Source organism: Pholcus phalangioides, unplaced genomic scaffold (genome assembly GCF_987345545.1).
Source record: "Pholcus phalangioides strain wild (caught in Gottingen) unplaced genomic scaffold, Ppha-v1.0 ptg000031l_1, whole genome shotgun sequence".
NCBI lineage: Eukaryota > Metazoa > Arthropoda > Arachnida > Araneae > Pholcidae > Pholcus > Pholcus phalangioides.
The window spans coordinates 2,441,650-2,458,170 of NW_028301621.1; the positions used below are offsets into that span (position 1 = coordinate 2,441,650).

Consider the following 16,521-nt stretch of genomic DNA (forward strand, 5'->3'; position numbering starts at 1 on the left):
GAATTCGAATATCTCGGTGAGTGTTGCACTTAGAAATGTGGAATGTTTTTTGTTGGCCTCTGGGAAGACGGTAGCAACTTTGTAATTAGGTTTTTGGGTACACTGGGCGGGTATAAAAAGTATATTTTTTCATTTTAATAACCATACAACCCCTTGCAACATGAATGGCGTACCCGAGTGCTACACTTTCGTTTGGATATTTTTTTCTAATTGGAAGTATGCCCCGAGGATCAACGGTTTGCTAATAAAATACCATATGCTTTGTTACCTACGCACCCTGTATAATTATTGAATACTGCTATTTACTTTTTATTAAATTTTATTAAATAACTTCTTTCACCGATTCAGATTTTTTTTATTTCTTATTAATCCTCCCGATAATTCTGGAATTATTTTTTCATTATCAATCATTTTTTCATAAATTTTCACTATATAATTACTAAATTATTTCTTTCACCAATTCTCATGAATTATCACTTGAGCCCGGATTATATGCACTAAAAAGTGCCAAAATATGCGATGACCCCCCCCCCCCCACATCCAGAATGTGTACTAAAAATGTTAAAAATTCCAAAATATGCACAAGAAATGAGAAAATAGGCACCATGCATAAAAAAAGCAGGTGTAATTTTAAAATGCATCTTTTCTTTTTCTTAGTGCATATGCATCCATTCACAGAAGAAAAAAAATCTCCACGTATGTATACACTGCATATGCAAATACCTTTTACAAATACCTTTTACCTTTTTTTATTCTGGCATTCTCGATTTCCAGTTTGTTGTAGCTGTCCAGTAACGAAAATACCTCCTCCTCCTAACCACAGATCATGGACCGCCGCTCTGTCTCTATGAAGAGATTTCAGCAGGTGGGCGAACAACTGGGCCGTGCTGGAAGCTGTGCATGTACGTTTTGCAGACCTAACGTGAAGTCTGTTTCTGTGTAATGATTGTTATGTGTAGTGCTGCCATCAGTGGCGTAGCCAGGGTGGGAGCAGAGGGAGCGATTGCTCCCCCAATAAAAATTTTGCCTACATTGGCGCTTATTTTTCTAAATGACTTTTGATCTGACTTTTTCATTTTCTACCTTCACTGACTAAAATGATGAGTAAGGGGAAAAAAATCTACATTTATATTTGCGCCTCTTGCAATTTCACAGTGATTGGGTTTATACTAATCCTTAAGAAAAGAAGGAAAAAAAAGAAAGTGGAGGTTTTCATTACCATTTTTGACAATTTCTGTCAAACTCTTCATCTGGAAGCATGTTCAGATCAACCTCTGTTGCCCCACCTTTATTAAATGGCAGAATCTTGCCCGCTTCTAGCTGTAACTTTTTCTTTTGCTATTGGTCCTTCTCGCGATCAATAGCATCTATCTATTTAGCATAATCTATTTCGAGGAGCTCGAGCTCCTTGAAATACCTTAGGTATGAGGTATTCGTATTCACGAAAACTGATTCTGTTCTGAAGGGTCACCAAGAGCACTGACTAAGGCGCCTTTTGAAGAAATTAGGCATGGGAACCTATTGTGGACAGACCACAACCTATGAAGTAATGACTAAGATTCAAGCTCCAAGAAGTATCGCCTTTTCTTTGGGCGCCTTAGGTAGAGCTTGAGCTCCTAGAAATACCACTTTATGTATGGGGGACCTAGCTATATTCATAGTGCCGTGAAATACCACGTTATCTGCAGGTGCCTTGGCAAGAGCTACTAGCTTGTGTATAGGGCAGTGTCAAAGACTGGGGCCATTCAAGTATTACGTAAGCAGATTTTCAGAGATTTTTGACCCCCTCTCACCCCGTCAGCGCAGCTTAGAATATATCTTCAAAAAGGAGTGGTTGATGACGTAAGCAACCTTCAAACCCCCCTCCCTCCCTTGTCATCAAAAGTCAGCAAATCCGAACCCCCCCCCCCCCGATGCTGACGTAATACTTGAATGACCCTCTAGGGAAAGGTGGAAGACAGCCATGAGCTTTTGAGCCCTAAAAAACCCAAGATTTTGGGGCACAAGGAGGGGGGGGGGGGGGTTCTGGAAAAGTTTTTTTAAAGGTGGCTAAATAAAAAATCTATAATCTTGGGTCAATAGCGCTCTGATATGTAGATAATGGGAGAGGAAATTAGTCTTCTCTATTTGTACGATAATATATCGCACTATATTATACGATGATAATGCATAATTTTATGTTGTAATAAGACTTTTTCAGAAACATTGTCTTTTCATATGGTGTAGTTTCCTCTTTTCTATAAATCACTGCTTTACCATTATGTATATACAGCAGTGTGCCGGATCGGAGAAATTATTCCCCGGAAAAGGTTATGGGGGGGGGGGCCCGGTGTGTTTGTTAACTCATGACACACCCCCTTCAATTAATCCAGTGTTTTTTCACCTTTGTCAGGGTCACCGTTTGACGAAGATTGAAGGAGCACCAGGGTGTCGCGGTGCACAGTTTGAGAATCCTCTAGCCTAATGTAAAAAAACACCCACTACAAAGAACTGAATGAGCACGCATCAATACACCAACGCGTTGAGACGTCCATCAAAAAAGGGTGGTGACGAGTCACGAGCGCTCACACTTTGAGAATCCGTTGAATATTTCCGAAATAAAATAATATAAATGCAGTATATATACTCGTCGCTTTTAAAAGCAGAATTCCGGGCGTTATTTGTTTCTTTATTTCCCACAACAACACATAGGTGGTCCACGCAAGTTCACCATATCTACAGACAAAATGTTCGAAAGTCCAGATTCAGCTCCCTGATTGGGCGAAACGAAGGTTGCCGGAGCGCTGCCCGTTTGGCTACTTTCCCTTTGCTTGGCTAGTTTCGCTTTCCATGTCGTGTCATTCTTTATCAGTGATGGTAACTCGTGGGAAATTTCCCATATTCGTGTAGAAAATTGGCCAGAATTTGGCCAAGTGGGGAATTTTGAGAGTTCATCAAGGAAAATAATTTTTTGAAAAAAATAAAAAATATTAATGCAATGCAATACTTTTCTATTGTAAAATACTTGACTAATTTTCACCGGTAGATGGCAGCACATTTTTTGGAGTTCGTGAAAAAAATTTAGTCAAAAGGGAAATTTTGCTGGGAGAGGTTACCATCACGTTCTTTATATATTTCTCTCGGCAAATTTTCTCCCTTTATTTTTCCCCTTTTCGATTTTTATCTTTTAAATTTTTAATCTTACGTTTAATTTTATTAATTTAACAAAAGTCGCTTCTCAGGACCAAATCACATTGATCGCAATGGAGGATCTTCCTAGTAATTACTGTTATAAATTGATCAGAAATGCCGAGGAGAGAAAAACCGTTGTTTTTAGAGTAAAAGATGTGACAAACAATGAAACCACTATGGTAAGTACTGTATAGCCTTTCCGTTATACCAGGAGTCTTCAACGTGTGGCCCGCTGATCATTTTCTGAAAATAGTTGAAAACATTGAAAAACGATTTATTCCAGAGAATTAATTGTAGAAATAATTTCGAAATCAACGAAAAAAGTCATTTCAGAATTTATGCAAGAAGAAATAAATACTGTAATTTCGGAATTTATAAAAGAAATAATTCTAAAATAAATGAAAGAAATAATTCTAGATAATTCCGAAATTGATGAGAATCCTGAATTATTAGAATAAATAATTCCAGAATCGATTCAGAAATAAAAAATTTCCTATGTGAAGCTCAAGACAATCACCCACATGATTGAAACACTTCTGACACCATGGAGAAGTGATCAGCCCAGTTTCCCCAAACTTCAAATTTTTTCCTCCTTGTGAACCAATAACTTCTGAGTGGGTGATGAAATGGTCCAAGAGGAGCGAAGGCTGTAACGAGATGCCTTTGAATTTCCCTATAGATTAATGATTTAAAACTCATCTCGCCTGTTGCTTGCTAGCATCCAAGAGTGCTGTTCAACAACCCAATTGGAAACCATTTCAAGAATTAACATTATGCTGGGTGTAGTCAAAGCAAGGTCAATGGGGGGGGGGGGGTCGAAAGGGGGCAGATTTCTCTCTTCCGCAGAAAAAATTTCTGGCTATTTAATGGCCGTATTCACCGACGGCTGTTAACATGCAAGCGCCTGCTAAAACGATGGCTATTTGGAAAACGGTATTCTCCGCGCTTCACAGACCGGTTAGCAGTCGGTTTTTTCGTGAAAATGTAGCCACTGCTATTTGGGCTGTTAAAAAATGACAGGCATGTTAACGCATGCGCGATTAGTGTGTTTTCGGACTTCACCACTTTTCTTTAATGTTTATTTCGTGGACTTCGATTTTTTTGGGGAATTTTTCGAAAATTCGAATTTTATTCGCGCTCTGAAGTTTCGTTTTTTCTTTCTTTCTCCTGGTAATTCAAAGTCGGTTTTGCGGACTAAAAAAAATTTTTTTTCCCAATATTTTTGACAATTCTAATGCAGTCGAATCCCGTTTTAACGAATACCGTTATAGCGAAAATCTCGTTTTAATGAACACTTTTCTCATCCCCCAGCTAAGTTTACGTAGGAGCAATGCTAAAACCTGCAATAACTTCATAACGAAATTTCGTTATAACGAAGTGATTTCTCCGGTATCTTGGAGTTCGTTATAACGGAATTCGACTGTACAATTTCAGACTTGAATTTTTTATTTGGTAATTTCTTTTGCGGAATTCAAATTCCTTTTTCTCGGTTTCTTTCTTGGGTACTTCATAGTTTCATGAACTCTGAAATGCATATCGCTTTTGGGCAATTCGAAGTTAAATTTCACGGACGTTTGAATTACCAAATATATTTATACAGTTGGATCCGCCTATATAACATTTTTCATAAACCATCATGGGAAAACGCTTTAAACGGAAAATCTTATTGTTGAGAATGACTGGGACCGTGGCCCCCACACATAGGCGGAGATAGACTTGGAAGTCTGGGGGGACGACGACACGATGATGTTAATTCATATAGACCTTTGACGTTGGGGGGGGGGGAGAGGAATGCCTCCTCGCCCATGTTTCCACAAGGACTGGGCTGACAAGGCTCCTGTCCCGGGACAATTACTATAATTTTTTCACGCTATAAATGCACTATAGAAGGACCAGCCAGATCCCAGCCTAGGGGCCCTGCTGCAGGATGTGGGGACATGAAAATAATTAGTCTTAATAATCGAGAAAACATTGTGGGGATGTTATAAGCGTATCGGCTGTATATGTAATATTAATAATAATGAAGACATTTAAATTTCATTTTCTGGACTCATCTATATTCGTACATACATATATATTAGAAACGAATTCTATTTCATTGTCTCTGCATTCAATTTTTTCTGTTCATTTGGTAATTTAAAAAAATATACTTTAAACCATCGGTTCTCAACCCCCTTTTCTGACTCGCGGAGCCCTGTGGAAAAATGTAATTACTGATCAAAGTAACTAATTTATTTTTACTATTTAAAAATATTTATAATCATTTTTTTAAATTTTACTGTTTTTTATTATTTTCCTCGAGCCGCGGAGCCCTAGGGAGTGCACAAGGGCTCCGCGGAGCACCGGTTGAGAACCGCTGCTTTAAACTATTGAAAGAAAAAGAATTGATCACTAATTTTTTTCCTGTATTTTTGATGATTCGAAGTTCATACACTGATTAAAATTTCTAGTTGTTTTTTCAGAGCCACATTATAAATTTCATATGGCACATAACTTCTCATGTGTTTTTCAAATTTTTTGTTCTGTTGATAATGTCATGATGGAGCAGTGTACTGTAGTTATACTGTGCAATTTCATTATGTATTTGAATATTACACAGCGCAGTATATATTTTGCATAACTGCAAAATGTGGGTAACTATATAAATTATGTACTTCTGGATGCTCAATATGAGTGTGCATTCATATAGCATTTTTTGAGCATAACTCTTGATATAATTTTTTTTTTGTCAAACTCAGCTTCTCAATGCAAAGATAAATGGTGCTTCTTGATACAATCTGTTCGTAGTCCAATGTTATTAGTAATCTAATGCACAGATGAGAAAATGTATTTCCATATTTTGTGATTTCCAAGATTTTTTCAGCACACAAATCTCATACGAGGCGGCATGTTTTCGAATACCTTGAACATAGAGACGTTTAAATTTTTCCTGCAAAATGGTGAACATATAAAACATGTTTTTGTAAAGACACTGTACTCTGAAATAATATTTAAAAATCAATTGAAAAAAAAAATTTACAATTTCGGAAAAAAAGTCAATCAAACTTTCAAAACTATAATTGCTATTTATTGTACTCATAAATGTATTGATACAATAATTAAAAGGCAGAAAAAAAAATTGCATGAGCCCGTCTTGTTGTATGATCATCTCAGACAAATTGTCGAATTATCTTTTGTGAAAAGAAGTGCAGAACCCCCAAGAGTGTTGTTGCCTGTAGACTGCTTGCTTAGGAGTTGAGAGGTTTACTTGATTTGATCGAATTCTGTAATAAAGTACAGTAGCCAGAAATTAATGTGTATCAACTTTTGAAGTACCAACTATATTTCATACTACTTCAGAAATTTTACTTTACACATGGAACAATGACAGTGAAACAATAATGTAGAATACAATTTTTATAGCTTATTTAAAACTCAAAACCAATGAAAATAACTACAAATAAGAAATAATCTAATACTCATAAACTCTTAACCTATTTTTTCGGTTTGCACAACACTTATTTACGTTAAACTCTTTCTAAACGTATTTTTTTATTCCATATAATTTTATTAGAGATGTGAGGTGAGAATATTCATTTTTCTTTGAAATAATTTACATTTTTTTACTAATTTCGTGTATATTGTGAAATATAAGTTGCCTGAAACATCACAACAAAACAATTTTTGGTATAATCACCCCCCTATTAACCCTGGTCATGATGAGAGGTTTTAAAAGTTTGGTTATACAGATTTCAGAAACCTTTAGATTAAAACCTGACATAAACAATTATTTTAAAATTAGGTAAATTTTCAGAAATAAGTTCACAACAAAAGAAATTAAACCAAAGTTGATTGATAAAGGAAGCTATTCTTATATAATAACCTTCATTCTAAGATACAGAACTGTTTTCTTCAATGCACATACACTTAAATATTCTGTATCACTCACTTTTCTTTAAAAGTTGTGGAATTCAGTCCCATATAAAAATCATAAATTGAAACAAAAATCATTCACGAAAATTAAACTACAGTATTTGTATGCTCGACACGGGGTCATAAAATAAAGGGTAGAATTTATCAAATGATTTCAATTGCTTTAAATTAACCATGTCATCAATAAGTTGCACAAATTTTTCTCGGAATGTAATTTTTTCTACATTTTTGATAGTAATTATACACTTGCAAATGATGTTTCACAATTAAATAGCATATTCTCTTCCCATCCCCATTGGCACTGTTTACAAACAATGCAGACTATTGTTTACAAACTGGCATTTCTTTGATGGCTCAATCGAATACACATACATAAACCTCTGCTTTTGAATAGAAAAGTATTTGTAATTTTATATGGAAAAAATAGAAATCTACTCTTTTTTTTTCGTGAAATCGGACATTAATATTTTTTCAGCATTTGTGATATTTTAAGCACTAGTCGTCACATGGGAAAATGAGGTGGAGATGTTGACAGAGCTTCAGCCCTGGGATGGGTTGATCGTAATTTTTTGTTTTTACATTCTAAATTTACATCAAAGGGCCCACAGGAAATCCTGGCATGGGGCCCGGCTTCAGGATGTGGGGACCTTGGTTGAGGGATAATCAGGGACCACTCAGCAACATTATATATCACACTTTGGATACTTCAATTTGTTTATATAATAATTTTATAAAAGGAAATATAAATAACTGTTAAATAAAGTTTTACACATACCTCATCAACTGCTTGAGAATCATAATCAGATTCCTCCATCTCCCAGAAATGCGATCGAGCATGTTTCTTGTGACGAGGTCGAAACGTACCAACGTCCTAAACATCTATTTCTTGAAATTTCTCTAATTCCTTACTTTATTCAATAAAATTAAACTACCAATAACAAAAATAAATAACATCTTGCGGCGATAGCCATCGCAATCGTCCTTCATCTTGTTTTCAAAAACACATGCAGCAGCAGAGGAAAAAAGAATAAACACGTGATCTTTATTGACGAATCAGCATCAAGATCATCATCATCACTTGTTAAACGCCGTGGTCTTGTCACAACTGTTCACTGGTTAGACGAGAATACCGATTTTTTCTAACATACGCGATAGCATTCATCCACATGTTATTCGACCGGCCGTTTAACAGTCGCTCCGTGAATACGGCCATTAGTGTGTTCTATAGTGATCATTCCCCACACTATTTCGTGGTTTGTTTACGTTGGAACCTCGTTCAGCTTGTTGTGCTTAGATTTAACACTGTCATGATCACACGACTCCGGAAAACGCCAAAACATTCAGTCAAGTACCAAAGAAGCATTAATTTATAGTTGATGTGGCTGGAATTAATAAGTGAACTATTTTTTTCAATGAATCTTTTTTTTTCAAATCTCAAAAAGATGTTGAAAAATAGTAAGATTTCTTAGTTTCGCTTTTGAATTAATTTTCAAAAAAAAAAAAAAAATGAAGCCAAAATCAAATATTAGTCATAGCAGAAGAGACATTAAAAATAATTAAAAGAATTCATAGAAATTAATTATTGGTCAACAGAATCAATTACAGAAGAAAAACCAGAATTTTCTAAACGTAATGTAGAATTTAAAAACATATTATCCAAGTGGGTGCGGGAACCACTGCTTTATACACACACACGCGTCACTTGGCAGTTCATACATTTTTTTCTGGTCAAAATCTAAAAACTAAACATTCGTAAAACAGAGGGAAAATCGAGTTTCGTTAAAAGGTTGTGTCTGAAACACATAGATATCGATTGCCTCAGTTGCCAAATCCATGGTAACGGGGCAAAAGAAAACAGAGACCCTCAGTTTCGCGATGGTTTCCGACCCGATCAGTAGCCGCTGGTCGTTATCGCAGATGCTCTATGTTGCGCTTTTAATTGCTTCGGAACAGGTTATCGCCTCAAGAGGCAAAATCATTCAAGGAGAAATAAGGACAAGTGAAGTGAGTACGCAAAAAAAAAAAAACCTTAACTATAATGAGTTATGTTTGTTTTCATTGATTCGCGAGAAACATCACGATTTGTTGTTCAGTTTACTAATATAGCTAATGGAGCGCAGGGACTCCGGAAGATATTTGTTCGTGTTGCGCGAGCAACACCATTCAAATTTAGCCAATAGATAATTTCTACTTTAAAGTGCCCTTCCAAATATGATTAAATTTTTTTTTAAATTGTAAATATAGATCCTAATTTAATTGACATTAATTTTGTCCCTAAAAATATACTAACAAAAGTAGAAAAAACCCGCTACTTTTGGCTGGTATACTGGCCCGCAAAAAGACAAGTTTCTCAATGCAGATCTTGCCCACCATTCCTATTCAAAACGACCAATGCCTATTTATCTCCCTCTTTATCCCCAACGGGTTTTTTGAGCAGGGATGACAGCAGGGGCGTAGCCAGAAATTTCGTTCGGGGGGGGGGGGACCACTTTCTTTTCGGGCACCACTTTCACCAGCATTTCAACCCACAGCAGCGGTTCTCAACCTTTTTTGACTCGCGGAGACCTATCCAGTATATAATTTTTATGGCGGAGCCCTGTTTGACTCGAGGAGCCCTTCTTTGTACGTAATTTTTATGCCAGAGAGAACCTGTAGGCCTCTTTTATATATTTATCTATCAAATTTACTGATTTATACTATTTTCCTCGAGTCGCCGCTGAACCCCTGGGGCTCCGCGGAGCACCGTCCACGAAAGGACCCCAGATTATGGGGAAGAGGTGCCAACTCTCTTCGTAAAAAATATAATGGGGGGGGGGGGAACATGGGCCCCCACAAGGGATGGGCTGACAAGGCGCCAGCCCCGGGGCCCGGGACAATTTTCACTTTTTTTTTTTTGCTTTTTCACGCTATAAATTCATCATAAAAGGCCCCGTGAAAGTCTTGTCGGGGGCCTCGCAAAAGATCTCAGCCTAGGGGCCCTGCTCCAGGATGTGGGGCCATGGGGGGGGGGAAACGAAATTGTTGTACTCTGGGAACACACACATATGCCTTTTCTTTTACTACTCATCCGTCATTGAGAACCCGAGAAATGTCGCCGCAAAAGACTTCTCCAAAACTAAACAATTGAAAAGAAAGACTGGATAGACTTCGCTCCAAGCTAGTTTTCCACAAACCTTTTTATTCCACTAGCCTCTGAATTCGGTGGTAACCATAGGCGGAAAAAAGAACAAAAAAAAAATATCCATGTTCCTACGTGTTCCATAAATTTTTAGGCTTCCAGAGGCTGTACTATCTCTTCATGCTTATCGGGAATCCGATCCGTATCCCCGCCGATTATGACAATATAAGCATGAAAGGGAAATTTCCGTACTAGCGCCATTCTCCCTCCGAAAACAAGCATCGTATTTCTCCGAATATTCGGATGACGATAAGGATAGAGGAGACCCACTTCTTAAGCATCGGATGATCGTATTTTCTACTCGCCATCGCGAGTAGAAAATACGAAAAATTTAAAATTTATTTCTTGGACTTCGAAATTTATTACGATGACTTAAGTGGTTTTTTTCCTCGAAAGAAAACTATGCAATTTCGTCGGCTTTTTGCAATTGATTGGATGGATTCAATTAGAAATCAATTAGAAGTGTAGTATACAGTGGAACCTCGCTACAACGATGCTCGATATAACTATAATTCCCTCTACAGCTATATTTTTTCGAGATTTTTTTTCACGGTATATTTCTCGATGATATAATTATATTATCCTAAAATTATACACATATATATATAAAATAAATGAAGCAAAGTGTAATAATCACCCACGTCCATCAAAATAGGCAATGGAGGACAATACATTATTATCCCAATGTGATTTCGGTAGTTCCTTATGAAGTACGGCTTAAAAAGAACTTCAATAAATTAATTAGAATGCTGAAATATCTTTCTGAATAATATTTACACGCTAAAAAATATATTTTAATTATAGAAATAACTCTTCATATACTCTTATTTTCCATCCTCCTCATTTAAAAAAAATAAAAAAAAGTATCTAGCTGATAGCCCCGCTAACACCTTCCGTTTTTAACGTTAAAGAATGTGAAAAAAACAACAACAAATGTTCTGCACGTGCATTACATGGCGGAAAGAATTAGTAAAACTGAATCGCGTTGCCACCGTCGTTGAACAAAAAATTCAGTAAATTTATAGTAGTAGCACTGAGCTATAAGTAAAGTGGAGTGAGAACTGCGCGAGCCGTCGTCCTACACGACCGCATCACCCTTTTGGAGCGAACCGGGCAAAACATTTCCTGACCATGTTAATGCAATGGGGCAATTCCAAATACGAGACAGGGACATTCCGTTTTTTTTCACTTCTCGGCCAATAATTATGTATTCTTTATCTTCAAAAAAATGTATAAAATTGTTTTTTTATAAAAAAAACAACATACATTTCTAATAATGTGTTTTTCATTTCGGTGAAGACTTCCACTTCGAAAATTCGTATCAGTGAATATTTCCGCGAATTAACTGCTGAAAAAAGAACTTTCAATGCAAGAAATGAAATAAAAATTAGAGAGAAAAAAAAGTGTTTAATATTTTTTTTCAAACATTATATATACAACAATGTGCACATACAAGTTTTTTCCAATAAACAATTTACAAACAGGTCCACAGAGAATAATTTGGAATATTAAAATCACAATTCACAAGAGCACTCGTATGTTTGCTATCAAACAATTACTTAGTTACAATGCAAACCTTTGTCTAGTATTTTACACCGACAAACTCTAAATTTGAAGGGATTTTTCCCCCTCCAACATATGCAATTATTCATAGCATATATAAGACGACATTATTTAACATTTTCATTAGATTTATTTTCATCATGACTACAACTGCCATGTTTTCTCACATTGCAAGGGTACCAGAAACTAACACTTTTTCCTCTAATTAAGACTTTGCAATAATTATTGCTTACATAGCTCAGCAGTAATCAACACATTAAGGAAGATGACCAGGTGGTGGCCCAAAATTGCAATAAAAGATATTTCACAGGCGATACATTAGAATTTAAATGAACTTGAAACTATCCAAAAAAACTGCATTAAATTGGCATTTTCACAATTATGCAATCGAAGCTCAAGGAGGGACCAGAGGTGCCAACATGAAGAAAGCAGGGCATTGTGTATTCATTAATTGGAGAGTTGACATGGAAGAACATGTAAGTCACACATCAAATCTTACAGGACCTATCCTAATAGACAGTCAATTATTAGAGCATAATCCAGGAGAGTGCTTCCTTGTGCTGTAACATTTTCAACATATGAGAAAGTTTCGCTCATGAAACCTGGGTAACATTCGGTAGAGCTCACCCATGATCTCAGCATCGCTGGGTGGGGAAGGGTGAACTTTTTTCACAAATTTATAAGTAATTATATGAACAAGGAGAATAAAAATATAAAGTAAGTACAAATTCTTTCATACACGATGTGTATCGTCTCCTACTCGGTTTCACATTTTTATTTCTCAGCTGATATACTAGGAGTTCAAGTGGGACAACTCCAAAAGTTTCTTTTAACAAGGTAACAGTTTGCATGGGCATTCCACATTGCACCGTTGTTAACATTGACGTAAGATCTGATATTTTTTTGTCCCTTCATTTCAATCTTTACATAGAGCAGTTTTATTTTGCGCCTCAGTTCAGCTTTGGTGGGAATATCTGACTTCGGCACTTCAGAACTGATCTGGAAAATTAGGGAAATCATCCCTTGACAAAGTGACTGTAGCCAGTAGACTGTTGACAAAGGATAATGCTGTAGCAGCTGCTTCAAATTCATTTTGAACATCTGATTCATCAGTGTTCGCCACGTTGTCATGATTGTGAACAACAGTTTTCAGCCTTTTAAAAACCTGCAAAAAAAAAAAACCTAATTAAAATATTAATTTCATATACAGTAAACCTCTTCTAATGGCCACCTCCGAACTACTGCCATATTTTGTTGAAACCAAATTATTCTGTCTCAGACTTAACATTACAAGTAACCTCCGATCAACTATTTCCGAACGAACACTTGACACAGAGTTGAAAAAATATAATTAGCACAATGAGAAAAATTAAAAATACAAATACAACGCCACAACAGGCAAATTGCCCAACGAGGTTTGAACAAAATTCAAGTTGATTTTCAAGGCAGTCCCCCCACTTCACCAAATTCTATGAAAAGAACGACTGTGTGTGTATGCTTTCTATTTCTGGGTATAAATGTTAGATAGGTGTTGAAGAGGGGAAAAAAAATCTTACAGATTAGAGGGGGACAACAGAAAACATGCTGTCAACACTAATACACAAGCTGTCCAATTATTAGAAACGCTTTGTTTATGTGGCATTCCCTACTTCAAGGCATGGTTCAATCCAAAAAATGGACCTTGCAAATAGCAAATGAATAGAAATATCCAGGGCATAAATTTTTTGGGAGGGACTTGTCAATCTTCTTTTCACAAGAACGTCTTCAGCTATCGGACTGAATATAAAAATGCCCTGGAAAGAAGGCTTAATTTATTTTGGATGGTCCTGTTAGTGGCCGCTGTTAGGAGGTTTTACTGTAATTTTCCATTATAGAGTTTGCAAATAAAGTTGTTTCTAATTTTTACGCGAAAAACAGAAGTTGCCAAAGATTTTGAAAATTATATAAATAGATATATATTTATAACTATATATAATAATATATATATACATATTGCAGTATAAAAGCTGTGTACTATGGTGCACAATGGCAATTTGATTGTTCGCCACATAATTGAATACACTGGTTAATCCAATATTATGTGCCAGAACTGTTGATAACCCTTTAAGTGGGGCCGCTTGTACTTAAAGTTTGAAATCACTTAAACAAGGAAAAATAACTTAATATCTTACCAGTGGAAGGCGTTTAATAAGGCATCAGCGTCGCTTCTGCAAAGGTTGAGGGCGATGTGGAAAATTGAATATAGTAGAAACAGCATGTTCTTTCAAATAGCGTTGAGAAGAGGACTTATAGCTGTCAGCTGCGAAATTCTAAGAACAAATGTTTTAGCAGGACGTCAAGAACTTCCTTTCACAGCTTCCACCCATTGTTTAAGAACTTCTGGGTTTCGAAGAGGGACCCTTTATTTAAAAAAAAAGTATATTCATTACCAGGCTTCAAGAAAGCAATAGAATCAATCAATCATTGTTCATAATAGTAGCTTAACAATGATAATTGTTTGATAATTATAATACGTTAATAATATAATTAGATGTGAACTAATTATATAAGTTAATTGTTATTTTATTAGTTAATATTAGATTAATATAATTGTGAACTAATTATATTAATCTAATAATATACTTAGATGTGATTAGTAGTAAAATGCAATGTGTTAATTGCATTTTACTACTCCTCATTCTCACATTATTTCCCCAAAATTATTTTTACCAGAAATAGAAAAGTTTAGGTCATTTGTTTCTTTGATATTTACACGGGATAATTTTAGTTCTTTAAGGCATTATCAGTTTTTTCGGACATAAATGCATATGAAGCATATTTCGTCAGTATTTCTGCAATAAAAATTCTAACCCCAACAGTAATAAGCAATTTCTACACGATTTCAAAAAATATTTTTGAAGTTTAAAATTCATGCGATATTAATTTGTTATTTCGAGTTATGCTCATTAAACAGAAATTGAACGTGAAATGAGAACTACGTGCGTTTAATTTTACAATTATAGTATAAAAATGAATGCATCTTCTAACACAAAACCACGTGCACTTACTTATGAAAAACTCAAGTTTATTTCCATCTTCCTTCAATTTCATCATCGGTTGGAGCAATTATAGGCAGAACACAATATCACCATTTGTGTATGTGCAGATGGACAACTATATTAATGAAATAATATGAAAACAACTGAAAAAAATACTCGAGATGGAAGCTTCCCCTATTGTTTACATGCTGAAATAGCAATGTTTTGCCCGTCTCGCTCCGTCACGCCCACTTTTGTATTCCTCCGCGTCAGCTCGCGCACGGCTGTGTTATTGTATAGGAAGTCTTCACTCCAGTTTACTTATAGCTCAGTGAGTAGTAGTTGTATACCCCCAAGCTTAATTTTGATTGGCCAGTGGTCGATAGGCCAAAGGGAAAAATCGCTTTTCCCTATGTAGAAAGCGATTTCTTTGATTTTCCCTCTTTCACGTCACGTGACGTTAAGGAGTGAGCCTACGAATAATTCCTTGGTATCGTTTTTCGGATTATTCTTCACGTCATGCTTATGAACCGATGCTTATAATTCGGATCGGATGAGAATAAGCATGAGGAGGTAGTACAGCCCCTGGTGATACCTGCCCCCCCCCCTCGTAAATTTTTTCTGTCCAATGACAAGCTGTTTTGAGATAAGTTAGAAAATGCGAACTATATGTCGTTTCTCTCTGTATGATATCTTTATGATATGATGACATCTCTCTATATGATATCTATATCTTGACATCGTTTCTCTCTATATGTCGCCATCTGGGGGCTAACGTCGTAAGAGCTATTAGCTGAGCTAGACTGTCCATGCGCAGTCCCGTTCAGCATTCATACATATGCTCTAAGAAATGGAAATGTCTGTCCTCTGTAGTTCAATGGTTAGAACACTCGCCCGGAGAGTGAGAGATTGGTGGTTCGATTCCACACAGAAGAATATGAATTTTCTTTCCGAACTATATATATATATACATCTCGATCTCGGCTTGGTTATCTAGGCTTTCGTACTTCATATGCTGCTAGTCCGTTAAACTCAGTGAGCAATCCTTTCCCTGAGATACTTCTGACACGTTAAGCGCTGTAAATCACAATTCAACTTACCCTCCCTTTGCCGCCCCGTGGCTTCGGTCGCAAATACTACTGTTTTTGTTTCAGTTGCAAATAAGATGGCTTTCTATCTAGAAACCTTGGGAAAGACCCACTTCGAAAACGAGGAGGTTTGCTGGCTTGGGTCCAGCAGATACGGTTACGGCAAACTATGTTTGTACCGGGGGAAGGAAAGAAGACCGGCAGCGGTATGGCGGGAAATATTCCTTCCGACAAGAGACAAAGCCTCCTAGATACTACAAGTCTGAAACATGTTTTCGTGACGTCACAACCCGTGTCCTACCGCGTATACGCTTCGCATTTAAAACTCGCAACCAACATGTATTTTTTGATAATTGGAAGGAAAAATTGACGAATTTAAATTTTTTTTATTACAATTATTACCTAGTATGGTATACGGAGAACACAATGTTAAATTCATGAATAATAAAAAAGAGGTAATTTAATAATTATAAAAAAAGATGTTTCACAGATTCTCTGCCAACACGTATTTCTAGATGCTTTTTGTTCCCAAGCAAATATTTTTGAAAAATCAGGCAATATATTCGACTGTTCAGCGACTTTTAATTTTTTT

General features: G+C 36.2%; 1 protein-coding gene and 1 long non-coding RNA gene across 3 annotated transcripts in view; one reads left to right on the forward strand and one right to left on the reverse strand.

Annotated features, from left to right (window-relative positions):
• Positions 1-6,216: 6,216 nt before the first annotated feature.
• LOC149066999 (uncharacterized) lies at positions 6,217-8,279 on the reverse strand. Its single transcript, XR_016195398.1, has 2 exons — positions 7,859-8,279; positions 6,217-6,434 (listed from the first exon to the last, which is right to left on the reverse strand). It is a non-coding gene; the product is annotated as an uncharacterized LOC149066999 (long non-coding RNA).
• A 697-nt stretch (positions 8,280-8,976) lies between these two features.
• Positions 8,977-16,521, forward strand: part of LOC149067000 (transmembrane protein 145-like) — a 156,223-nt gene continuing 148,678 nt past the window's right edge. For both annotated transcript variants that reach the window (XM_089252990.1, XM_089252991.1), the window contains exon 1: positions 8,977-9,087. In XM_089252990.1, the coding sequence (XP_089109116.1) occupies positions 9,001-9,087 (87 nt within the window). In that variant the 5' untranslated portion in view covers positions 8,977-9,000. The remainder of the gene's footprint in view (positions 9,088-16,521) is intronic.